The sequence below is a fragment of the Protopterus annectens genome, chromosome 4.part0 (genome assembly GCF_019279795.1).
Source record: "Protopterus annectens isolate FY-2018-M chromosome 4.part0, PAN1.0, whole genome shotgun sequence".
NCBI classification, from domain to species: Eukaryota; Metazoa; Chordata; order Ceratodontiformes; family Protopteridae; genus Protopterus; species Protopterus annectens.
This window is the reverse complement of record NC_056733.1, coordinates 212,490,515-212,516,558: the sequence shown is the minus strand read 5'-3', so window position 1 is coordinate 212,516,558 and position 26,044 is coordinate 212,490,515. Positions and strand designations below refer to the sequence as shown.

The 26,044-nt window shown below is 40.3% G+C and overlaps 1 protein-coding gene across 3 annotated transcripts in view; it reads left to right on the top strand.

Moving 5' to 3' along the window:
* Positions 1-26,044, top strand: part of LRRC45 (leucine rich repeat containing 45) — a 1,637,099-nt gene that overhangs the window by 1,453,398 nt on the left and 157,657 nt on the right. For all 3 annotated transcript variants that reach the window (XM_044068217.1, XM_044068216.1, XM_044068218.1), the window contains one exon: positions 24,138-24,285. In XM_044068217.1, coding sequence (XP_043924152.1) covers positions 24,138-24,285 — 148 coding nt within the window. The remainder of the gene's footprint in view (positions 1-24,137; positions 24,286-26,044) is intronic.

The following is a 26,044-nucleotide window of genomic DNA, read 5'->3' as shown; positions in this document are numbered from 1 at the left end:
TGTAATATATAGCAGTATATGTGAAGTATAATGTTTGTTAATGTTAATTTGTTAATACAGTTTGATTACTTTTGAATAAATGTAAATTTACCTATGTCACAAGTGGCAGTTCAATAAAGGTGTTTGAAAAAGGACAGCAAAACAATTGATACGTTTAGGAAAAAGTGTATATTTCTACAGCTTTAACTTTTAGAATTGTAAATTGTCAGTGTGAAAGTATGAGGAATATTTTACTGCATTTCTTTCCTTTGAGGAAAAATCTGTTTTGTGTGGTTTAGTTTGTTGTATTTCTCAGGTCACTGCCATTTGTTTTAAAGTGTGTTTATAACTCCATAGATACATTATGGGCTGTTGCCACTAGTAGTATGCAGAGATTTGCCTGGCTGCATTCTCAGAACCTCCCTAAGGATCAAAAATGAGATTTTAAATTGACTTAGGATAGAAATTTAGTTTTTGGACCATCTGCTGCACAGGTTATCAAAAAATCTGATGAGAGGAGGTAAGCTGAAATAGAGCACCTCTCAGATTTTTCAGCCTTCCTTCTCTAAATTTTTAAAGGATTTTTGTGCTCCCTCATCCAATTTTTGGCAAGAAACAAAACAGTCTCAGCAAAATGCTGGTAAGCAGACATTAAAAAAAAACATGTCAGAGAGGTTCCAAAAAGAAGGTAGGAACCTCCAGAAGAAAAGAGTCGAATAAGTCAAAATGACTACATAAGGGACTTTGTCTTGCCCTCCCACCCTTGCAGTCACTTAGTCCTTCCAGAGTCTCAATCTCCATTTCTGTCTTTGGCAGCAGATTGTTTCGGACAAATGAATTTTGAGAATGATTCAGCATGGTTACAGATGGCAATGTGAAGAAATCCCTTCTTTCTAGGAAATTATTCCACATCCACTAGGCCAACCCCCCAGGGCCGAATGCTGCTTTAGGCAACCTAGGCACTGCTTAGATCCCCATACTGGGGGGGAGGGGGGGCTGATCACAACATTAAATTATTATTTTTTTTTTTACTTTGCTTCACAACAGTGTACTGTCACTTTAAAAAAAGTTTCCTGCTCTGCCTATGTCCCACATCCTGCTGCTTCTTCTTTCAGCTAGTGAAACAGGAGCAAATATGAGCAGAGATGGTGTGATATTTCAAAGTACAGCAAGTATTTGGAGTTACAAAGCAAAACAAGAGTGCAGGAAAAGTAATGGCAGCTGTTCAGTTACAGCACAGTATCTAGTAACTGCAACTGTTTGAAGTTATATGCTCAACAGAAAGTCTGTGCAGTTTGGAGTTATGTGCTCACCAGAAAGTCCATGTAGCATTTGGTGTCAGGTACTGTGTGTGTGTGTGTGTGCGTGTGTGTGTGTGTGCGCGCGTGCGCAAAATGCCCCACTTAGTTATGGGGCTTGTCAGAGTCAAACCCTATACCTTAGGCATAGGGATAAGGGCTTTAATCCAACTGCCACTTGGCACACAAAATACATGTTGATGCAAATGCAAAATCTATAGTTCTGTTAACTTTTTAAAGTGATTTAAAGTAGTCTGACAGAGAAGACACAGGCAGGTTAAAATGAGATGAGATCTTTAGAAAAGGGAAGGAGCAAATTAGCTAGAAATAAATGGAATTTATTTATTTATTTAGTTAGTTAACATTTGCTGACTGGAAAAGTCCAACTAGGACAGAGCCTATTTTCAGTGGAGACCCAGGGAGAAATGCTCCACACGTCTTTGGAATGTGGGAGGAAACCGGAGAACCTGCAGGAAACCCATGCAAAAGCATGGAGGACATGCAGGCTCCGCACAGAAGTCACCCCAGCCGAGAAATGAACCAGAGAACCTCTTGCTGTGAGGTGACAATTTTAACTGCTGGACCACTGCGATGGGAACAATATATGCAGAATAATTTTCTGGAAGAGGAGTGAGGTTTAAGGAAAGGCAGGCATTGAGTAATTTATGTAATGTTGGACTGATGATAGCTACAAAGACAGCAATATATGTAATGTATAATGTCTGTAAATGGAAAAAAATAATATGGTTTGTTTCCTTTTTGATTAATTTGTGTTTGCCTATGTCTTATGTGATAATTTAATAAAGGTGTTATAAATGAGATGTAGGTGCCCTACAAGCATGCAACCCCCCCCCCCCAAAAAAGTATGCTATATACAGTAATATTTCTGATTTGTATATGACTTGTGGGCTGCTGTTACAGCATTTATATTGTGTGTAATTCTTTTGCTTTATTTATTGCACTAATGAGTGAATTAATTCATTAATAGGCCTGGATAGTATAATATAGTCAGAAAATGTCACATTTTAGTAATTATTTTTGCAGTACTTTCTTTAGACCCTCCAGCAAATTCAAATAATTTTACATTTGTCAGGTCATATAGTCTGCGATGTTCTTCATCTCACATTGCTGCAGTCATAACCTGTGGGTAGTCCGCTGTCCTCGGTCGGCCCGAATACCAAAGTATTAGGCTGGCGTCGGTCATGGGCGCTCAGATCTGACGCCAGTGCGTCATGGTATTAAAGCGCATGACCGACGTCATATCCTCAGTCTTTTTTGCCGCATGGTCCGAAGCAGAAGCAGCGTTTGCAAGTGCCGTTCGGCATTCTGAAATTTTCGTATTCTGAGTTTCAGACCGGAACCAAGTTGGGCTAAGTAGGGAATATTTTTGTTTTTCTTGCCTCAGTTAATTCCGAATGTCAGAAAAAGTGAATAATTGTATTTCTTGTGGGAAACAGATACCGCATAGGGATTACCACTCTCTCTGTATTCCTTGTTTGGGGCCTGAGCACGGCGTCGGGTGTCGCTTTTGTGCTAGGTTTATTAAGCGCACCATTAAACGTAGGTTAGATTGCGCTAGGCTTGTCTTCGGTAAGCGGTGTAATTACAATATGCCGTCGGATCTTCCGACGCCCGCTACCGCTAAGAAGCGCAAGGAAAAATTGTTAAGGTCCAAGCAGGATGAGTCGTCCGATCTGGACGCCGGTTCTTTAGAAACTACGGTGGAATCTGTAGATCCAGCCGAGGTTTCAGCTGAGTCTCAGGGGGAGACGTTAATTTTGCAGGATGTGGCCTCTCAGGAGTCAGGTCAGGCTGAAGGGGCCTCTCAGGTTGCTGTACTCCCTTCTTTGCCTAAGGTGGTTAGGCCTTCTCCTTCTGTCTCTAAGGTACCTTCTAAGGGCAGACCTGGTTTGTCTTCCTCAGGTGTCAGTCCTAGTTCTGCAGGTTTTGTGCCTAAAAAACACATGCTTAAAATGGCAGAAGATTTAATTTCCTTAATCAGGGTTCTATGCCCTCCAGATAAGAGGCCTAGGGTGGAGCCAGAGGTGGAAAGTTTGGAACAGGCTTCAGATTACTCAGAGTCTTCGCTGAAGACACTCAGGATTTTCCTCCTTATTCTGATTCAGACGCAGAGGATTCCACTCCTTCTGCTTCTCCTCCAGAGGATTTTTCTTTTCAGAAACCCTGCATTCTATGAGGGAGCATTTTAAATGGGAAGGTCAGGATTTCTCGGATTCCGAAAGAGGCTTAGGGAATTTTTGTTTTACCACAACATCGGCCCTTAGCTATACCTCCTGTTTTGGATGTTGTTCAGGATGTTTTCTCGGAGGCTTCCCTTAATCCTGACTCTTTGCCTCCTGCGCCAGTTAAACCAGATAGGTATTACAGAGTACCTGAGGCTCATAAATATCTGTATAAGAGCCCAAGGGCTGACCCAGAAACTATTAGCCAGGGACCCAAGGGTGTCAGGGCTTCTGTTGTAAAGAATCCAGTTCCTATGGATAAAGATTCTAGAGCTTTGGATAGGTGGGGTAAGAAAGTGTACACCTCTTCCACTCTAGCAATGAGGGTTTTGAATTGCCAGTTTCATATGTTGAAGTACCAGAATTTTCTCATTACTCAGTTAAAATCTAAGGTAGATGCTTTGGCAGAGGGCATAGAGTGTAAGGAATTACAGGATTTGGTTCATGCCTCTGATCAGGTGGGTAAGCATTCTTTGCAGTGTGGTTTCGATGCTTTACAGGCTTCTTCCAGGGTGGCTGCCACTGGATCAGTTATTCGCAGGCACGCCTGGCTTAAGGATCAGAATTTGTCAGAGCATGTTAAAGCTAGAATTTTGGATGCTCCTTTACAGTCTGAAGTTATGTTTGGTTCTCCTGTGGAGTCTGTCTTAAAGAAAATGGAAGACAAGGCTAAGTCTATGCAGACTGTTAAGGATTTTTTGCAGGTGCAGCCCCCTAAGTTTAGCAGGAATTGGCCTACTAAGGGATGGGCTTATCCTTCTTCTGATTCACAGTCTAGGGGCAGAGCTCAGGGTTCTTTCAGGCCTAGAACGTGGAGTTCCCCTGCACAATCTACAGGTGAGGGCAGGGGCCAGTCCTTTCGTAAACAGGCCCAATGACCTGCATCTTCAGCTGCCAGATCCCGCCTGTCTGGCAGCTCCTTTGGGAGGAAAGTTGGCACTCTTCAAGCAAAACTGGCTTTTAGTCACCCAGGACAAATGGGTGTTGGACATTATAGACCGAGGCTACAAGTTTTATTTCCACACATTGCCCCCTTTCAAGGGCATGCCAGACGTTCCTCCTCAGCAAAGGGTAGAGGCTCACAAACAGATTTCTTTACTTCTTCAAATGGGGGCTATACAGCAGGTCCCTCTGTCAGAAGTGGGCCTAGGATTTTATTCTCGCCTGTTTCTTGTACCAAAGAAAGGAAACACTTGGAGGCCAATTTTGGATTTATCTATCCTCAACACATACCTGGACATTCCAAAATTCAAAATGTTGACGTTGCAACAACTTCTGCCTCTGTTGGGCAAAGATCACTGGATGGTAACTCTGGATCTCAAAGAGGCTTATCTTCATGTTCCTATCAGGCCCAGTTGCAGGAGATTCCTGCGTTTTTGGGCTGGGACTTTACATTATCAATTCTCTGCATTGCCCTTTGGTTTATCTACTGCGCCCAGGGTGTTCACAAAGGTTCTGGCTCCGGTGATAGCCTTCTTAAGGTTAAGAGGAATACATATTTATCCTTATTTGGACGATTGCCTGATTCTTGCTCAAGACAAAAACAAGCTTCTTCACCATCTACAGTATGTTATGGCAGTGTTAAGGTGCCTAGGGTATTCTGTGAACGAAACAAGGTCCAGTCTAGTACCCTCTCAGGAAATGTGCTTTCTAGGTGTGAGACTGAATACAGCTTCCCAGATGGCTTTTTTGACCCTGGACAAGCAAAGGAACCTTACACTTTACTTCCAACAATTGTCTCTATGGTCCAGGCTGACTGCAAGGACAGTCCTTCAAGCCTTGGGGTTCATGGCATCTTGTATTCTGGTGCTTCCCAATGCCAAACTGCATATGTGGAAGCTACAATGGTATCTCAAAAATGTGTGGACACAACACTGCCACGATCTGGACACTGTCATTCAAATAATACCTTGCATTCAAAAGGAATTTTGTGGTGGGCTCAGGAATGTCACCTAAACAAGGGACTCTCTGTGACCCGACCAGAGGCGAGTCAGATCTTAACGACAGATGCCTCGGACAAGGCTTGGGGAGCACACCTCAATGGAAAATGGGTTCAAGACACGTGGCCTGCCAGACTTCAACATTTACATATCAACTTGAAGGAGATGTTAGCAGTCCAATATGCATTGATGGCTTTCAGGGATTTACTTCACCCGGGACAAGTGTTGATTCAAACAGACAACACAACTGTCATGTGGTACATCAACAAGCAAGGGGGAACCCATTCGTACCCTCTTTGCAGGCAAGCTATGATTTTGTGGGAGACTGCTCTCAGTTTGCACCTCACTCTTCAGGCAAGGTTTCTGCCAGGAGCACAGTACTCCTTAGCAGATGTTTTGAGCAGACAGATGGTGGATCCCCACGAGTGGAAGTTGGATCCTCATGTATTTCGACAGTTGACAGTGATATGGGGACTCCAGACATAGATCTGTTCGCTTCTCCACTAAATTTCCAGTTGCCAAAGTTTTGCACAAAGATGTTTCATCCAACAGCTTGGAAAGTGGATGCTCTATCATTCAGTTGGAACAATCTTCACGTCTATGCCTTTCCTCCTCTGCCTCTCCTTCCCAAGGTGCTCTTGAAGGTCAGACAAGACAAGCCCTCCATGATTCTAATAGCTCCAGATTGGCCTCGACAGCACTGGTACCCTCTGCTGAGGAGTTTAGTATGGGAGCCTCCTTGGCCTTTGCCTTCAATTCCACACCTTTGTCTCAGGAGGGCAATCATTTCCTCAATGTCAGGATTCAGTCCCTGCATCTAACAGCATGGCATATTCTGTTCTAGAACCTGGAGGGTCGCAGCTTCCTCAACAAGTTTTGAATGTTATTTTGGAGGCCAGAAGGCCTAGTACAAGGAAAGTTTATGCTGATAAATGGAGGAGATTTTTTATTTGGAGCAAAGCAAAGAGCTTTGATGTTTCCAGGCCTGATTTGAGTGTTTCTCTTCAATATCTTACAGAATTATTAGACAAGGGTTTGTCCTTCTCCTCTGTAAAGGTTCATGCTGCAGCCATTTCTGCTCACTATGGCTGTGACCCACCTTTATTCTCTCATCCTTTGTGTAAGCAATTCCTTAGAGGGCAAAGAACATAAGACCCCAGAGAGCTCATACTCCCCCCTGGGATCTCAATTTTGTGTTGGAAAACTTACTTTACCTCCTTTTGAACCTGCAGCTACGTCTGAGTTAATGTTTTTGTCTTGAAGACTGCTTTTTTGTTGGCCATTACGTCTGCTAGAAGGGTATCTGAATTACAGGCTCTAATGGCAGTTGAACCCTTCCTGATTTTTCATAAGGATAGGGTATCTCTGCACTAACCCTACTTTTATGCCTAAAGTGGTTTCAAATGTGGCCTTGAACCAATCTATTCATTTGCCTACTTTTTATGCTGATCCCCAAAATAAAGGGGAGAAAATTTTGCACACTTTGGATATTCACAGGCAGTTGCGTTATTATTTGAGCAGGACTAAAAGGTTCAGACAATCTCAACAGTTATTTGTCTCTTTTGCTTTGGGCTCTCAGGGGAAACCTGTTTCAAAACAAACTATTTCTAAGTGGATTGGCCATTGTATTGCCTTTTGTTATTCTCATCATGGTAAGGAGATTCCAGCTGGAATTGGACCTCATTCCACTAGGGCTACTGCCACTTCTACTGCTTTTTTAAGGGGTGTAGCTACTAAAGATATTTTGGAAGCAGCTACTTGGAGTTCAGTGCACACTTTTTCTAAACATTACCATCTCCCTCTTTATTCCAAATCTAGGGCTGGATTTGCCACTGCAGTCTTACAGGGCATATTAGCAGCTCCCAATGCTTTATGATTTTGCCAACCTCCCTTTACCTTTGCTTTGGGATTCTACCCACAGGTTATGACTGCAGCAATGTGAGATGAAGAACATAGTACAGTTTTGTACCTACCATAAATGTAGATGTTCGAAGATCCACATTGCTGCAGTCCAATTTACCCTCCCTCCTTCCCCTCTGTAGTTTGGAGTGGTTGTATGGTTTGGGTTATAGATGTAGATTGTACATGGGTTTTGGAGGTTTTTCTATTTTAGGCTGTGGCCTTTCTTTTTAGGGCCTTCTGACATCTGGGGCAAGAAAAGACTGAGGATATGACGTCGGTCATGCGCTTTAATACCATGACGCACTGACGTCAGATCTGAGCGCCCATGACCAACGCCAGCCTAATACTTTGGTATTCGGGCCGACCGAGGACAGCGGACTACCCACAGGTTATGACTGCAGCAATGTGGATCTTCGAACATCTACATTTATGGTAGGTACAAAACTGTACTTTATTTAGAGTGATGATCAGAACTGTCTAATCTTCAGCATCCTTTATGTAGGCATTGTTGCATATTATCCTGTACAAGATTGAATTGTAAAGGATTTCTGCATTTATTTAAAAACTGCTAGTCTGGCAGGACAGAAGAATAACGTTTTGACTTGTTAATGACGTGCTTTTTGTGGAAAGGGTGCAGAGTTTAAATCTTTCCACCTTCATTTACCTGCTGTGTGACATTGAGCAAGTCATTTAAACCAGGCAATGCTTTGGAGCAATTGGGAATTTGTGTTAGGTTCCTTAATGATCTCCAGGATTGCATGCTTAGTACTAGTTGTCACTGTTTGCCAGATGTTTCCTATTGCAGAGCTGATGTACTTCAGGAAATGGTATGACATTATCACCATAACACTGTTTTTAATGCAACACAGGTAATGTATTCTTCATGGGCAGCAGCCACTGCATTTGTAATTACAGGCAAAGTTATTTGCCAGCAGCAACCTCTGCATTAGTAATATCTCTTTTTAATGAGAAATTATTCAGATGCCTTTTACTTTTGCAAAAATTGTGTATGTTGACCTTAGCATAGTTAGATATAGTTAGACCTTAGGTAGTTGAAATTTTTTGTGCTCTTATAAATACTCTTCTATCTAAAGTGTGCTACACATGGCTGAATGTTATGGTATGATGCTGGTGATCTGTATACAATTTCATGTAGTTCATCTAAAGCTACCAGTAAAGTACATATAATTTATTTCTTCATAACAGTAATGGGTTTACACAGTCAAAGTGGTTATAACTGCTGGTGGTGGTGGGGTTCTCTGGGGATGAAAGTACCTTATGCTGTTATCATTTGGTCATTTTTAAACAGTCAGTAATCTGGCTTGGCAGGACTTGTGTGCGCGTGTGTTGTATGTGTATAAGAACTGAGCAAATACTTTGGCTACTCTCTGTTTTTGTGAAATATTTGACTTTGGTCATTATTATTGTTAATTTTTTGACACTGACATCTGAGAAGGATGTAGTCAACAATGTAGCTATAATTTCTGGGTTTGGTGGATGTCTTTGGAGAGAGATAGCCAAGAAATGGGATATGGAATTACTTGGGGGGGGGTCCATTACCCAGCCTATGGCCCCATTTGACCATAATCTGGCTCTGCAAACCTCTCTCTCTTCCCTCCTGTCTTACAGCACATGCTTTCTCAGGGGGGTGGGATAATCAAAACAGTTCCTTCTTTCCATTTGGGAAGGAATTTTTATTTAAGAATATTTCTGGTGCCAAAGAAATAAAATACCCAGAGTCCAGTTCTGGGCATTTCTTTCCAAACCAGTTTTTGATACTGCCCAAGTTCAAAGTTCCATCCAGACGTCAGATGTTTCTTAAGGTTTTTATGCATCTGAATCACATTATCAGTCCTCTGCCTTAACCTTTACGCTAGTCACTGCTTCAAGAGTGTTAATAAAGTAGCTAGCCCCAGTTATAGTACATTGCAGACTTCAGGGTATCCACATTTTTCCATATTTAGATGACGTGTTCATCTTTTTAGAGTCTTTTTCAAACTGTCTGATATTTCTCACCTGGGTGAGAGATCTCTTAAGTAGGCCAGGATTCCAAGAGAACATTCAAAAATCTTTTTGGACTCTATCACACAGGATTGTGTCCCTTAGGTGTCTTTTAGACAAAGAGATGCTCTTCCATGGGGATATATATATATATATATATATATATATATATATATATATATATATATATATCTATTCCAGGGATTTTCCACTCAGACTTTAGTTACTGTGAGGAATACCTCAGGATTCTGGGTCTCGTGGCATCTATGATTCTTAAGATACCTCTGGCAGGACTCCTCATGAGAAAGATACAGTGATACTAGTGTCTCTGGTTCCAGCATCAACTCATTATCTTTTTAGATTCCAGTTCAGGGATTTGTTAAAAGACAAAGCACTTGTTGGAGACAACAAATATCCCTGAATCCAGGTCTCCCCTCCTCTCCTGCTCCAAAGCAGTCATATTGCAACAGATGCTTCAGACTTCATTTGGGAGCAGTGTCAAGGAGGATAAAATGCAAGGTATCTGGGACAGCAAAGACAGACACAAGCGCATAAATCTGAAACAGATGCTTGCCCTTATCAAGGCACTCCACTCCCTGAATCACCTTTGGTTCCTGGGACCACTTCAGTTTGTTAATGACCTGTGCCCACAGTGATGTGGTACATAAACATGAAAGGGTCTTACCCCCTTGCAGACTAGCCATGTTAATGTGGGGTATAGCTTTATAGCACAGTCTCATTCTACAGGCTTCCTACATTTTGTAAGAGCAAAACTGTGTGGCAGACGAGCTGAGCAGAGGAAACAGACCCTTACACATGAAAAGATCAGGAGGTCTTCTAAGATTGGTCCATTACTGGGGATTTCCTCAAGCAGACCTTTTTGCCTCTTTTCTGAACAATCAGCTGGCAAACATCTACTCCAGGTTTCCATACAAGAAGGTCTGGAAAACAGATGCCTTTTCTTTTCCTTGGCCAGGAATGTTCCTTTATGCTTTTGCAACCTTTCCACTGATATCCAGCGTATGTCTAAATATACAGAAGAAATTCCTCAAAATCATTGTGGTGACTCCCTTCTGGCTCAGGCAGCACTGATTCTCCTTTCTTTTGGAACTGGCTAGTGGCAATTTTCCACAAGCTTCTTCACAGACTGGATCTACTCACACAAGAAGAGGAGTGTTTGATACATCCTGAGCCCAAACAACTTCAGCTGACTGCCTTGGATGATAGGGTCTTCAAAAAAACACCTTTATTGAATTATCACTTGTGACATAGGCAAACTTACATTTATATAAAAGTAATCAAACCATATTATCAAGTTCCCATTTACAAGCATTATTCATCACATATATTGTACTGCACAATATAAACAAGCCACCTTTATATAAATTATTCAGTTTCTACCGTCTCTTAAAGCTTATTCCTCCTCAAAAACATTTTTCTGCTTGTATTGTTCCCACAATTTCCATTTTTTCCTATGTAATTTACTCCTACCCTTTATGGAAGATACCACTTCCTGTTCTTTTATCTCTGTTGCAATATTCACTACTCAGAGTATGGTTGGTTTAGACTTTGATTTCCATTTTCTAGTAACTGCTTTTTGGGCAGCCACCAGAATTAAACTAAACAAGGCCTTACTATGTCTAGGCAATTCAAATCCTGTACCCCTGCTTAAAAAATTAATTTTATTTATTTTACATTTGTTAACCGGGGGTGTCTGACTGAGCCAAAAAGGCCCTTTTTCAGCAGAGGCCCGGGGAGAAAAGCTCCACAAAGAAAAATTACAGACACATTTAGTTATTTAGACATGATCAGTATACGGGCGGCCACTGTGGTGCAGCGGTTAGCGTTGTCGTCTCACAGCAAGAGGTTCTCCGGTTCGATTCTCGGCTGGGGTGCCTTCTGTGCGGAGTCTGCATGTTCTCCCTGTGGTCGCGTGGGTTTCCTCCGGGTGCTCCGGTTTCCTCCCACATCCCAAAGACATGCTATAAGTGGATTGGACACTCTAAATTGGCCCTAGGTGTGAGTGTGTGCATGTGTGTGCCTTCTGTGGAAGGTTGGGCGCCGGGCTGGCAACTCGACACTGTAAAACTCCACTGCCAATCATGAGCGGACAGGTGATCCACTGTGGCGACCCCTAACCGGGAAAAAGCCGAAAGAAGAAGATATGATCAGCATACACACAAATTACAAGAGACATGTTTTTACAGTGGTATGCGGCACATAAACAGTTACAGTGGAGAGAACAAACAAAAAAATATTAATTTTAAAAATAAAGGTAATGATGTGTGGTGTACAGCTGAAATTTGGAACATAGGTAGAATTCATACATAGTACAGTACATACATTGTAGATTAGGCAGTGTTTGTGAGTAAGATTGAAAACTATTATCAAGTGCTCTAGATTTAGGATGTATATGTTATCTGCTTTCACTAGCCTGGGGAGCAATCATGGCACTGCCAACTTTGCTTGAGATGTTGCCTGATGAGGTCTTTAAAGGAGGCTTTGGATGATGTGTTTTGAATGCTAGTAGGGACAGAGTTCCATTTTTTAGCCACTGAACTACTATATAGTGCATCTCCAAAGCTACTGTAGCTGTTGGTGACTTCTAGTAGTAGTTTGCTTGATGATCTAAGAGGCCTTTTGGCTGAGTGATGTTGTACTAGGTTTTTGAGGACAGGAAACTTATTGGGGAGGTAATAGATAGAATGACAGAGGCAGAGCTGATTGTAGGTTAGGAGGCTGGGCAGTTCAAGCCAGTGGAGCTGTCTGAAAGCAGTACAGTGATGAGTTCTATATGAGCAATTTGCAGCAAAGTGGGCAATTCTGTTATAGCAGGCTTCCATTTTGCTTAGTTCAGTTTTGTTGAGATTAGTCAGAATGGGAGATGCATAGAGTAGGGTGGATAGAAGTTGGGAGCGAGCAATGACTGATCTTGTGTTGTTGGTAAGAAATGTTTTGATATGGTAGAGTGACCCCAGTTTGGCATGTACTTTTCTAATAGTTAAATTGAGATGACTATCAAATTTTAGGTGGGAGTCTATGGTTATTCCCAATAGCTTAGCCTGTGCCACTGGAGCAATTGGAGTAGCATTTGTGGAGTAGATAGTGAATTGACTGTTAGTGTTTTTGTTAGAACTGGTTATACTCATAAGCTGAGTTTTCTTTGGATTGAGGATAAGTTGGGCTTTGGTAAGGTAATTTTCAATGTCAGAGAATGCTAGTTGAGTTGTTTGCAGGAGGGTGGGAATGTTTTGTGCAGCACAGATTAAGGTAGTGTCATCTGCATACTGAATTATAGATGCATGCTGTGTGGAGGTATGGAGGTCATTTGTGAAGACTGTGAATAGTAGTGGTCCTAAAATAGAACCCTGTGGGACTCCTATAGTTATGGGCAGCTGAAGAGAGAGAATTTTCCCATTTCACAGCTTGGTACCTGTCAGTTAAGTAGCTTTGGAACCAGGTAAGAGTGGAATTTGATAGATGATATTGGTTTAGTTTGTTTAGCAGGATTTGGTGTGAGACTGTGTCAAATGCTTTGGACATATCCAAAAAAAGAGTTGACACCTGCAGGCCTTCGTTTTTGAGACAGTTTACTGTGTCTGTGAAGCAGAGGAGGGCTGTAGTGGTACTATGAGCAGGTCTGAAACCATGCTGAGTAGGTGACAGGATGTTGCTGTCTAGGAGATAGTTTAGCATCTGGGTATGGATGCATTTTTCTAGGATTTTGGCCAGGGGGGAGAGTAAAGCTATGGGTCTGTAGTTATTAAGCTGAGTGGAGGTCCCACCTTTATGTATGGGTGTAACATAGGATATTTTCCAGAGTTTGGGCACATAGTTTTCAACAATTGATCTGTTTATGAGAGTGGAGACTGGGATAGCAATAGCATCTGCTGTAAGTTTCAAGAAATAGCTGGGGAGTAGGTCTGCTGCTGTTGATGAGGTTTTTAGTTTGGAGAGCATGCTTTTGATTGAAGTGGTGGAAACTGTTTTGAGGGTAAAGCTTGTATTAGTGTTATTTGTGTTGGGGGGATAGTGAGGAAGGAACTGTCCTGTTATACTAAGGATAGAATTGAGTTCACAAAGTGGGAGTTGAATTGTGTTTCGATGGGAACTTTAGTGTCAGGGGTGGTTGGTTTGGGGGTAGCCTTTTGGGTGGATTTTAGTAGCTGGTTTACATTTTCCAAAATTTTTGCGGGTTGTGTTGGTATTTAGTTTGTAATGTTGTGTAGTAGGATTTTTTGTCCAGCCTAATGCATTTTTTTGCACGGTTGCGCAGTTCTTGGTACTTAATTAGGCTTTGTGTTTCTTTGTTTTTTTTGATAGTAAAGCCAGGCAGTGTCTCTGGACTTGAGGATTTGTTTGGTTTCTTTACTGAGCCAGGGGTTTGTAGAGGTTCTAACCTTGATTTTGCGCAATGGAGCGACAGTGTCTAGGTGTTGTAGAAATATTTTGTTGAAATATGCTACAGCCTGGTCAAGTGGGAGGGTTTTTAGGGGGGGGTCTAGTCACAGTTACAGAGTAAAGTGTTGAGGACCTCAGGAGAGAATTTTTTTGTGTTTCTAGTGGATATATAGTTAGTGGTTTTGCATATGCTTGTTCTACTACGTATAAAGTATATTATGTTGTGGTCACTTAAGGTGTCTGGGAGACTGCCTGTGTGAGGGTATAATGTGGGGTTGTTAGTTAGGACCCAGTCAAGGATGGATTCCCTTTTAGATTTTTTATCACATCTACTTGGAATTTGGACTAGCTGCTGGTAGCCATGGAGATTTATTAGATTACTTGGTGGTTCTGATATACAGGTGAACCAATCTAGGTTGAAGTCCCCCAGAATAAGGGTTTCTTGTGAGTATGTGGAAGAACACCAGGATAAGGTCTTCAAGGCTAGCAGGTATATTACCAGGGAGAATATAGATCACAATTGTGGTGATTACCTTTTTAGGGTGCAGTTGAAGTTGTGAGATAAGTATGTCCCAATTATTGGGGGAGGGGTAGGAGTAGGAGTTTGGTAATTGACGTACAGTTAAGTTGGATTTGTACAGTAAGGCAGTTGCACCCCCTTTACAAAGTGGTCTGTCTTGTCTAATGATATTGTAGCCGATAGGGAGAACCTCTGAGTTAGCTCTGTTTTTATTTAGCCAGGTTTCTGTTAAAGCAACTATGTCTGAGTAGTAGTGTGCTATTGTGGCCTGGAATTCAGGTATTTTATTCTTGAAACTTCTAATATTAATATTTAGCATTAAAAGATGGTTGGTTTTGCTGCTGCTGTTGATTTGCCCAGGGATGAAGAAAGTGTGGGTGTTATGTTCTGACATTTGTGTTGGAGCAGTTTGTGTTGGACAGGATGGATTTGGGCCTGGGTTGGGATGGATATCCCCATTTATGGTGAACTTGGAGTTAAAATGGTTATACAGATGTTGGAGTTTGGTGAGGAGTGTGAGAAAGTATTGTGTTTTTTTGGAGTAGGAATGAGAGCATATGCGTTTAGTTCTGAATTGGTCCGTTATGTAGTTCTTGAATAACTGTGGGCAGATATTATTATAATGTGTGGTGTCTGTATACGAGAGTGCATAATGTAGTGTTGTGCTACTAAGTTTAGGGATATTGCTAGAGTGACAACTTGTGGTGGTGTAAAGAATTATGAGAAGACAGGCTAGACTTAGTTCTGTGATAGTCATGGTTATAAAGTTTGTTGTTTCTAGGTGGGGGGTCTGAATAGGAATTACAGGGTTGCACTATATGTGGATGGGGAAGTAGTGTGGGTAATGTAAAAAATGCCTAGTGGGAATGAGAGTACTTGCACGCATTGGCTTGCTCAGTTTTCCTGACAGAGTACTCTGCAGGGAATTTTTTAATGTCTGCCAATTCATTACACTCCAAAAAACATATTCTCCCAGGTACCTCTATTCCCCATTACACCTCCAACCTTTGCCATCTACCTGAGGAAAAATTCTGGAGTCTGCTTGGGGTATAAAAGTACCTATGCAAACATTTCCCGGCAAAAATCCTAAATCTTTCAGACTTTATTGTATATTTGGAAGCTATACATAGGTCCTCCCATTGTTGCTTTGTGAATTGCTTATCTAATCTCTCATCCCAATCTTTTCTGACCTCTTCTGATTGATTCTTAAAGTTATCATGCAGTATTTTATATGCCCTAATAATTATCCATTTTTTAACAGCAGCTTCAGTTCTACATTCAACTAAAAACTCTAGCAGTGAAGGTCTTTCACTTAAGATCCCCCTATTCCTTTTTTACCCTTTACTCTATCAGTCCCTGACAGGGAAAGCAATCTGTAGCTGCAGTCCAACTGTCTTCTTGGCCTTTTTCCATTCTGCTACCTTTCCTTCTCTAATTATTTGTTCCCAATACCTTGGTCCCTTGGCCAGTTTCTCCAGTAAATTCAATCTTACTGTTGGTCTCTTGGTTATTATCTGTAGCCCTATTTGCAGTCATCTCCTTTCTCCATTCCCATGTTGATTTAGTTCTTCATATACTTTCTGCTCTTTATGAATATAACAATCTGTATGACTGTTATTCTCCTTAAGGAGCTGCATCTAAAATCCCACTCTTTCATTATTTCTTGAATTTCCCCTCACTTTATTATCATCCCTTTCCACTTTGAATTTTAGTTTTCTGCTTGTGTTATGAGTAAGTTCTTTTTTTATGCAAAAGTTAGCACTGTGCATGCTAGCTGTTTTAATTTTGATTTGATTGTAAACCAGAGCAATAGGATGGAAAAGGGGACACACAAGTGTTGTGCCAGCTTTCTTTTCCCCTACAGATAACTTCATAGGTGATACTAAGAAATAATGCATTCTAGCCAAATTATTCTGACAATGGGGATTAGTCTTGGGCCAAGCTAATTAAAGCAACAAGAAATAATTTGGAATCTTGCCTTTTCAGAAAGGAATCCTTTTTGAGAGTTGTTCAGAGTGATATGGCTTACGTAAAGAACTGGCAGTGACAGCCAGAATAGAAAGAAGCACCAGTTGTATTGAAGGAAAAGGGCAGAATTTCAAACACCCATTTAGAAAGTCATGTATCTCCACTAAGCTGCTATCCAGAAAATGCAAGCTAAGAAGAGAGCCAACTGCCAGAGTGACTGATTCTAATAGTGATTATCAGCCTACCAGTAGTAAAAAGGCGAATAAGAGGGAACAAGGCTGTGTAACCCCAAAAATTGCTTTGCAAGTCTTACAGCTACTTGGCAGTAAGTTCAACACAAAAGCAAAAAGGACTGATATTGCCCAACATATCAGAAAGTTACAAGCGCCTTATCCCTAACCAGTAAAGAGGAATTAAAGTTTCATAATCATGTGGTCCACTAATGATGATTAAATAGACTGGGCCAGACTATCTGAAGTAAGATAAGAGTAAGCCACAGTAGCTTGTACAATTCGGCTTTGTGTTTCTTTGTTTTTTTGATAGTAAAGCCAGGCAGTGCCCATGGACTTGAAGATTTGTTTGGTTTCTTTACTGAGCCAGGGGTTTGTAGAGATTCTAACCTTGATTTTGCACAATGGAGCGACAGTGTCTAGGTGTTGAAGAAATGTTTTGTTGAAATATGCTACAGCCTGGTCAAGTGGGAGGGTTTTTAGGGGGGTCTAGTCATAGTTACAAAGTGAAGTGTTGAGGACCTCAGGAGAGAACATTTTGTGTTTCTACTGAATATATAGTTAGCGGTTTTGCATATGCTTGTTCTACTATGTATAAAGTATATTATGTTGTGGTCACTTAAGGTGTCTGGGAGACTGCCTGTGTGAGGGTATAATGTGGGGTTGTTAGTTAGGACCCAGTCAAGGATGGATTACCTTTTAGATTTGTTATCACATCTAGTTGGAATTTGGACTAGCTGCTGGTAGCCATGGAGATTTATTAGATTACTTGGTGGTTCTGATATACAGGTGAACCAATCTAGGTTGAAGTCCCCCAGAATAAGGGTTTCTTGTGAGTATGTGGAAGAACACCAGGATAAGAAGTCTTCAAGGCTAGCAGGTATATTACCAGGGAGAATATAGATCACAATTGTGGTGATGACCTTTTTAGGGTGCAGTTGAAGTTGTGAGATAAGTATGTCCCAATTATTGGGGGAGGGGTAGGAGTAGGAGTTTGGTAATTGACGTACAGTTAAGTTGGATTTGTACAGTAAGGCAGTTGCACCCCCTTTACAAAGTGGTCTGTCTTGTCTAATGATATTGTAGCCGATAGGGAGAACCTCTGAGCTAGCTCTGTTTTTATTTAGCCAGGTTTCTGTTAAAGCAACTATGTCTGAGTAGTAGTGTGCTATTGTGGCCTGGAATTCAGGTATCTTATTCTTGAAACTTCTAATATTAATATTTAGCATTAAAAGATGGTTGGTTTTGCTGCTGCTGTTGATTTGCCCAGGGATGAAGAAAGTGTGGGTGTTATGTTCTGACATTTGTGTTGGAGCAGTTTGTGTTGGACAGGATGGATTTGGGCCTGGGTTGGGATGGATATCCCTATTTATGGTGAACTTGGAGTTAAAATGGTTATACAGATGTTGGAGTTTGGTGAGGAGTGTGAGAAAGTATTGTGTTTTTTTGGAGTAGGAATGAGAGCATATGCGTTTAGTTCTGAATTGGTCCGTTATGTAGTTCTTGAATAACTGTGGGCAGATATTATTATAATGTGTGGTGTCTGTATACGAGAGTGCATAATGTAGTGTTGTGCTACTAAGTTTAGGGATATTGCTAGAGTGACAACTTGTGGGGTTCTAAAGAATTATGAGAAGACAGGCTAGACTTAGTTGTGTGATAGTCATGGTTATAAAGTTTGTTGTTTCTAGGTGGGGGGTCTGAATAGGAATTACAGGGTTGCACTATATGTGGATGGGGAAGTAGTGTGGGTAATGTAAAAAATGCCTAGTGGGAATGAGAGTACTTGCACGCATTGGCTTGCTCAGTTTTCCTGACAGAGTACTCTGCAGGGAATTTTTTAATGTCTGCCAATTCATTACACTCCAAAAACATATTCTCCCAGGTACCTCTATTCCCCATTACACCTCCAACCTTTGCCATCTACCTGAGGAAAAATTCTTTGGAGTCTGCTTGGGGGTATAAAAGTACCTATGCAAACATTTCCCGGGAAAAATCCTAAATCTTTCAGACTTTATTGTATATTTGGAAGCTATACATAGGTCCTCCCATTGTTGCTTTGTGAATTGCTTATCTAATCTCTCATCCCAATCTTTTCTGACCTCTTCTGATTGATTCTTAAAGTTATCATGCAGTATTTTATATGCCCTAATAATTATCCATTTTTTAACAGCAGCTTCAGTTCTACATTCAGCTAAAAACTCTAGCAGTGAAGGTCTTTCACTTAAGATCCCCCTATTCCTTTTTTACCCTTTACTCTATCAGTCCCTGACAGGGAAAGCAATCTGTAGCTGCAGTCCAACTGTCTTCTTGGCCTTTTCCCATTCTGCTACCTTTCCTTCTCTAATTATTTGTTCCCAATACCTTGGTCCCTTGGCCAGTTTCTCCAGTAAATTCAATCTTACTGTTGGTCTCTTGGTTATTCTCTGTAGCCCTATTTGCAGTCATCTCCTTTCTCCATTCCCATGTTGATTTAGTTCTTCATATACTTTCTGCTCTTTATGAATATAACAATCTGTATGACTGTTATTCTCCTTAAGGAGCTGCATCTAAAATCCCACTCTTTCATTATTTCTTGAATTTCCCCTCACTTTATTATCATCCATTTCCACTTTGAATTTTAGTTTTCTGCTTGTGTTATGAGTAAGTTCTTTTTTTATGCAAAAGTTAGCACTGTGCATGCTAGCTGTTTTAATTTTGATTTGATTGTAAACCAGAGCAATAGGATGGAAAAGGGGACACACAAGTGTTGTGCCAGCTTTCTTTTCTCCTACAGATAACTTCATAGGTGATACTAAGAAATAATGCATTCTAGTCAAATTATTCTGACAATGGGGATTAGTCTTGGGCCAAGCTAATTAAAGCAACAAGAAAGAAATTGGAATCTTGCCTTTTCAGAAAGGAATCCTTTTTGAGAGTTGTTCAGAGTGATATGGCTTACGTAAAGAACTGGCAGTCTGAATTTCAAGAACTAAAATGAAGTCAGAGCTGACAGCCAGAATAGAAAGAAGCACCAGTTGTATTGAAGGAAAAGGGCAGAATTTCAAACACCCATTTAGAAAGTCATGTATCTCCACTAAGCTGCTATCCAGAAAATGCAAGCTAAGAAGAGAGCCAACTGCCAGAGTGACTGATTCTAATAGTGATTATCAGCCTACCAGTAGTAAAAAGGCGAATAAGAGGGAACAAGGCTGTGTAACCCCAAAAATTGCTTTGCAAGTCTTACAGCTACTTGGCAGTAAGTTCAACACAAAAGCAAAAAGGACTGATATTGCCCAACATATCAGAAAGTTACAAGCGCCGCCTTATCCCTAACCAGTAAAGAGGAATTAAAGTTTCATAATCATGTGGTCCACTAATGATGATTAAATAGACTGGGCCAGACTATCTGAAGTAAGATAAGAGTAAGCCACAGTAGCTTGTACAATTTTGTAAGGGAACTTGGGATGTATCAATGTAGGAGAGAGGCAAGCCAAGCTGCCTATGCAATGAAATGCAACTTATCTCAGACCCCCAAGAATTCTATAACCAATTAAAGGATGTGTATTTTGCAAAAGAATTTTCAGATAGAGAGTGATAATTTTCAATATATGTACTTCCAGACATTAGAGCAGTTATCCCTAAATCTTATATGGGAAAATACTGTGTAGTAGATTGTAGACAAGGCAGCAGCTATCTTGGAATCTGCTAATGGAGATGACGCCTTGACACCAAAAAGGGGGAAATAATACCTGCTATCCAAGCCCATATACTAGAGATAAAAGACTGATACCTTTGGCATGGAGGCAGATGAATTACTTCATTTAAATGGCAACAAACCAGGTAAAAATAGCCTGAACAAGCTATTACCCTTATTCCAACCATACTACTGCCTATACTCCTGTAGCTCAGCAAATGCCTCCTACTCCTCAACCTCCAGTAGCATAGCCTCTGCAGCTCAGACGTCTACTGGTTTATTCTCCCATTCAGTCACATTTTAGCCAGAGATCTTTATACAGAAAACAGGGTCCAAGTAGACAAAATGACATGATGTACGAAGGGAGACGGACACTGGGTTCTGGCAGGATCTGTTACAGGAGAGTGGTACACAGGATGTGAAAGAAAGTAATGGCTGCAACACCCTCCTCTTCCAGGTTTTGTTTTCTGTCAAAGAAGTAATGAACTGTGGAAAGGAAAACTACTGGCCCAAAGGCCAACAAGATAAAGATGATCATTTGCAAACAGCTGGACTCATTTAACTGTAGAGACAGAACAAAGGTATTGCAAAGCCTCTCTGCTCTTGGAAGAATATATATGTTGCAAGGGAACTGATTAAGAGGGTCTATATCATGAAATCGAACTTCCAAAATATCGAATACCATAAGTTCGAACTTGGAAGATTGAATTCGAATAACATTGAAACTTCAAAACAGCGAATTTTTTCCCAGGGAAAACATTCGCTGTTCCGAAAAACACACACATGACGCAATCACACCAAACACCTTCAAAACCTACACTAAACCTAACATGCACCACTATCCTTAACCCAGCTCTAACCCTAAAGTCCATCACTACCGCACATTTACCTGACCCGTGCCCTAACCCTAAAGTCCGTCACTACCACACACTTACCTGACCCGTGCCCTAACCCTAAAGTCCGTCACTACCCGTTCGTACACTTACCTTGACCTGGTCCGAAAATGCCGAAGCCGCAGAAATGACCAACCAGATTTTTTCCCTGGGAAAGAATTTGGGTTTCTGCGGCTTCGACATTCTCACCTTTCGAACTACCAAGTTTGGCCTTCCATTATTCCGCATTTTTCACGTTCGATTTTGCGATAGCAACCCGATTCAGACATTTATTCTTGCTTCTTGCTACAGACACACTTGAACCCCATTTGAGCTAATACAGGCAGACTAACTCTGAAAGAGCTTTGCTGAATATACACAATAAAGAGCCAAATAATGTGATACTGCATTTTGCTAATCCAGGATCTTGTCAAACCACAATGGCAGATCCATTTTGAAGTGAAGGAGAGTGCAGTATGCCGTTGAGGTACTCACCATGTCCACCTGTAATTGAACTGGATTTTTGCCTACATAGAAGCCAGCTTTGATGTGCAAAGGAATGTATCTCTAATTCTCAGTGCTTGTCAGGGACCAGTAGATCATTAAACAAGGAGAATCTGCTAATGAAGCACTCATGAACTCTTAACACTTGTTTGGACTGGCCACTATTTATGTCACATGCCTTACCATACATAAGGATCTAATGTAAGTAAATTTCTAATTTTTTCTGCTCTACAGCAATCTTAGTCTTTATTGCTTAATGTACACTTGGCTATTAAATTATTAATTAAATCTCAGTGTCATAATAAATTCTGTTTGTATACAAAATTCAGTCTGGTGCATGCTAGCTGTTTTAATTTTTGGGTTGATTGTAACCCATAGCAGTGGGTAGAGAAAGGGGATAAATAAGTGTTTACCCAGGCTTATTTTCACGTAGAGATAAATTCAGAGCTGACAGAAGAAAATAATACCTTCTAGCCTAATTGTTCTTACAGACTTACCATCTCCAACTACATGCATTTGATGATAGCAAGAAACCAATCTTTTCAAACACTAGTAAACTGCCTTTTCATGCTTTTCATTTTATAGGGTGTTTGTTTAGGAAATAATCCTCTTGTCAGGAGTATAAATGGAGAACATTAGTTTATACTTCGACCGGTATAAACAGGGGAAATTATTATATTTTAAGACACAGATAATATAATCACTACACTTTTACATCCCCCGGAAGTCTAAAATTATGGCATTATAATGCTTAAATCTAGCCTTATCTTACAGTGTAAACCCTGGATACAATACAATCAGGAAAAAGGACTTTCTTACTTTATTAGCACTAGCATAAACAGCAGTCATTGATAAGACTGTCCCCACCTCACATTTTAAATACCTTTGCATACTTTGCAGAACTACTTTGCAGCACAACATGCAGTTTATTTCAAGAAATGCATGATACACATTGCTAAGAACATTTATTTTACTTTCACTCCCTTCATTGTCCTAAACATAAATGCCAAAGTGAGAAGTATGCTTTAGAATCCTCCCTCCAATTTAACAGTCAGCAAATTTCCAGTCATTATTAACTCTTTTTTTGTAAAAGCACAGTTCTCACGTCTAAACATCTTATTGAAATGGTATGTTACAATTCTTCCATTTATTTCTGAATTCCACATTATTGCTGGTCTCTTTCATTATCTCAACCACACAAGTGGTCAAGTCCATGGTATTCTTGATTATCCTAGTCAACCCCTGGGCTGTCTTTTTTCTGTCACTGTCATTTTCCATTGCTACTATGGAAAAAGTTTCACAGACAAGTTCTCTTAATAGACTTAGTTATTGTCGGGAATGATAAACAACATCCCCTTCAACTTGCTGGCTCATTCTTTGCAGGGTAGAAATTTTGTTTTCCCTCCTTAGCCTGCTCTGCATCCAAAAATGTCTTTGATCCTCCAGAAAAAAAGTATTCTAAAGACAGCTGGATACAGCAACTTGAATCTCACACTTTCCTCTTGATATCCCCTAATTGCAGGGATAAACTTGCTCCACTTCTGCTGATATACAGTGAATAATCATTTTTCAGAAATATTCTGGTGTACCCAATTGTTAATACTTTTCCGCTCTGCTGCACCATTGTCGGGAGCAGTTCTTTCTAGTCATATGACTGCATCATTACTAATGTAGGTCTTGGCAACTTTCTCATGGCTAGATTTTGAGTATACACACAGTATGTCCTTTCAATTAACACATCCTTCTGGGGGATAGTCATTCAGTTGTTTATTTGATCTTTCATAAAATGAATGCAAACTATTACTTCCAATTTCTCTGATGATATAGCAGGAACATCTCAATTATTCTCTGTGTACTCTGTCTTCCAACTCTTCTATGTTTTGAAAGTTTTTCTCAAGGAGGCTCATATTCACCCAATCTTTCCTTCATTTCTTCTTTTGATTTCTGCCATTTTATCAGTTCATCTTAATAGCTGTTTAAAACTTCTACCAGTGAGATTTGACTTTATAGATTCCTCCAGTGTTTTACTTATTGTTGCATTCTGAATGCATCTGATTTTTTTTTTAAATTAATGGAAGCCATCACCTGTACTAAAACTAAAACCTGAACTTCTGCTTGCTGAAAAGGCTGTTCCCACCAGAGTTTTTCTTCTCCATTTTTAGTTAATTTTCTTTTACATTATCCACATTTTTTCTTTGCTGATACCCAAGCAGGGTAGCAACTAACCAGTAACTGAATTTTATGCAGAATTTAGCTTTTATTGAGTTTTTCACCTCTTGTTTTTTTTACACTATGACACCTCTAATCAACCAGCTTTTCAGAGTGCAGCCATCTTGGAATCTTCCTTTTGAAGTCGTCTTATATTTTTATATAAGTGTGTTTGAAAAAGGGATTTAACTTCTCTATTGCCTCTTAGCCAAACTATTACCCATCTTGTACCTTAACCTTTACTGCTTTACCAAAATAAATAATTGTTCATAATACATTGTTTTAACAGCTGTTCATATGAAGCTCCAGTATTCCTGTTTTAGAGTTACAGAATCACAGTGTACATTTCCATATTCCAAGAGGTGACTTAATATTTTGTTTAATTTTTCTGACAGGAGCTCAGTGGTAAAGAGCAGGAGAAGGTTGCAGAGGTAAACAGAGCGCGGCTAGAGTTGCAAGAACAGATTGGTCACCTGCAGGCAGAGAGAACAGCACAAGAAGGCTTCAAGGAGAAGATTGCTGCTTTAGAAAGACAAATAAAAGGTAACATTTCAGCAGGCAGAGTTGACTGCTTATAAGTAAAGCTACACAGGCAGTTCAGAGCATGACAAGGGCTTTCATTTGATATGGATAAAAATGAAGGTAATTATGAATTATACATGAGAAAACTTGTGAAGGAAGATGTAGTCATTTTATGTGATGGTATGCAAACTATCTTTCCATCTCAAAAGAAAGCTGAACTGAAGAATGATGCTTATAAGACCCAGCCAGAAATGTCCTGGCAAAACACTCCTGCTAAGGCATTAATGAACTTCATTTATGAAGGCATCATGGGTTTTTAAAAGAAGATCTGGCCTTGGCATAATTGAGGAACACTGGGCCCATTTAGAGATTATCTGCACCTGCCAGGAAATATGGTAGTAATGTACATTTGTCATTTGAAAAATGCTGCTGATTGGTTTATTGGCAATTTAGTAGTAAAGCACAGTACAGTTTGCTGCATATTTATTACTTGTCTGCCTTTTTGTCATTACAATTTGTGACAGTGTTAGTGTTTCATTAACTCATCAGTCTCCTCTCTGTAAAAAATAGTAGCCCCTTTACTAATGGGATTAGTTTTATCTATGTATCTACTATCTGTCCACTATCTGCATATCTGTCAAAGAAAAGAAACACCAGACCACTTGCATGGATCAACAGTGGACATAGAAACATGATCGTCCATGCCAGGTCACTACTGTTCTGCAGTAACATTTATGCTGGGTCCAGTGTTCTGCACAATTATCCTTGTCTTTTAATGTATTTATTTTATTTATTTAACATTTATTTGCTGGGAAAGTCCGACTTGGAACAAGTCATTTTTCAGTGGAGGCCCAGGGAGAAACACTCCAAACGCATGTCTTTGTTATGTGGAAGGAAATGGGAGCACCTGGAGAAAGCCCACACGAATGTAGGGAGAACATGCAGACTCCACACAGAAGGCACCTCAGCTGAGAATCAAACCAGAGGACCTCTTGCTGTGAGGTGACAATGTTAAACCCTGCAGTCATGTAGCCTTCTTTGAAGAGGAAACAGCAGCACTTGATGGACTGACAGTGCGTGCTCCTTATCTTGACCTTGTTAAGGCATTTGATAGTATTCTACATGTGGGAAAACCTGACAAATTGAAAGTATTAAATGACAGTTCATGTATATTTCACAGGGCATTTAGTTCAGTATCCTAGCCAAATTACCTCCGGTAAGTATGAATACCTCAACAGGTCTCTTGTGAAAATAGGTATTGCCTAATGAAACTAGCCAAATCAACAAAACATTTATTTATGCGACTTCATTTGTTAACCTGCTAGCTGGACTGGTCCAATGACCATTTTCAGCCATAGCCAGGCCCAAATGACAGAGAAAATTAATAGTATAACATTACAAGAACAAAGGAGAAAAATTGTTATAATACTATTTGCAGTAATACAGTCAGAGCTCTTAACTTGAACACAGTAGTACATATTTCACAATGATTAGGTATAACGTAAATGTTTATAAAGGTATTTAAAGTACTGTCTGCCAAAGAGCTAACAGCAGTGGAAAAGGAATGATGTGCACAGATGCCCCTTGGGGTTTAATTTATATATGGAGTGTAACATTAAATTAGATAAGATATGTGCTAAGTAATGCTTGGTATTTGTATACTCAACATTGAAGTATAAAGACCTTAATGTGCTATTATTCAACAAAGCTATGTAAAACAACAGTGACAGAGCTTCATATAACAACTTAGTTTAAAGCAGTGGCATTTGCTGGTTTCGTT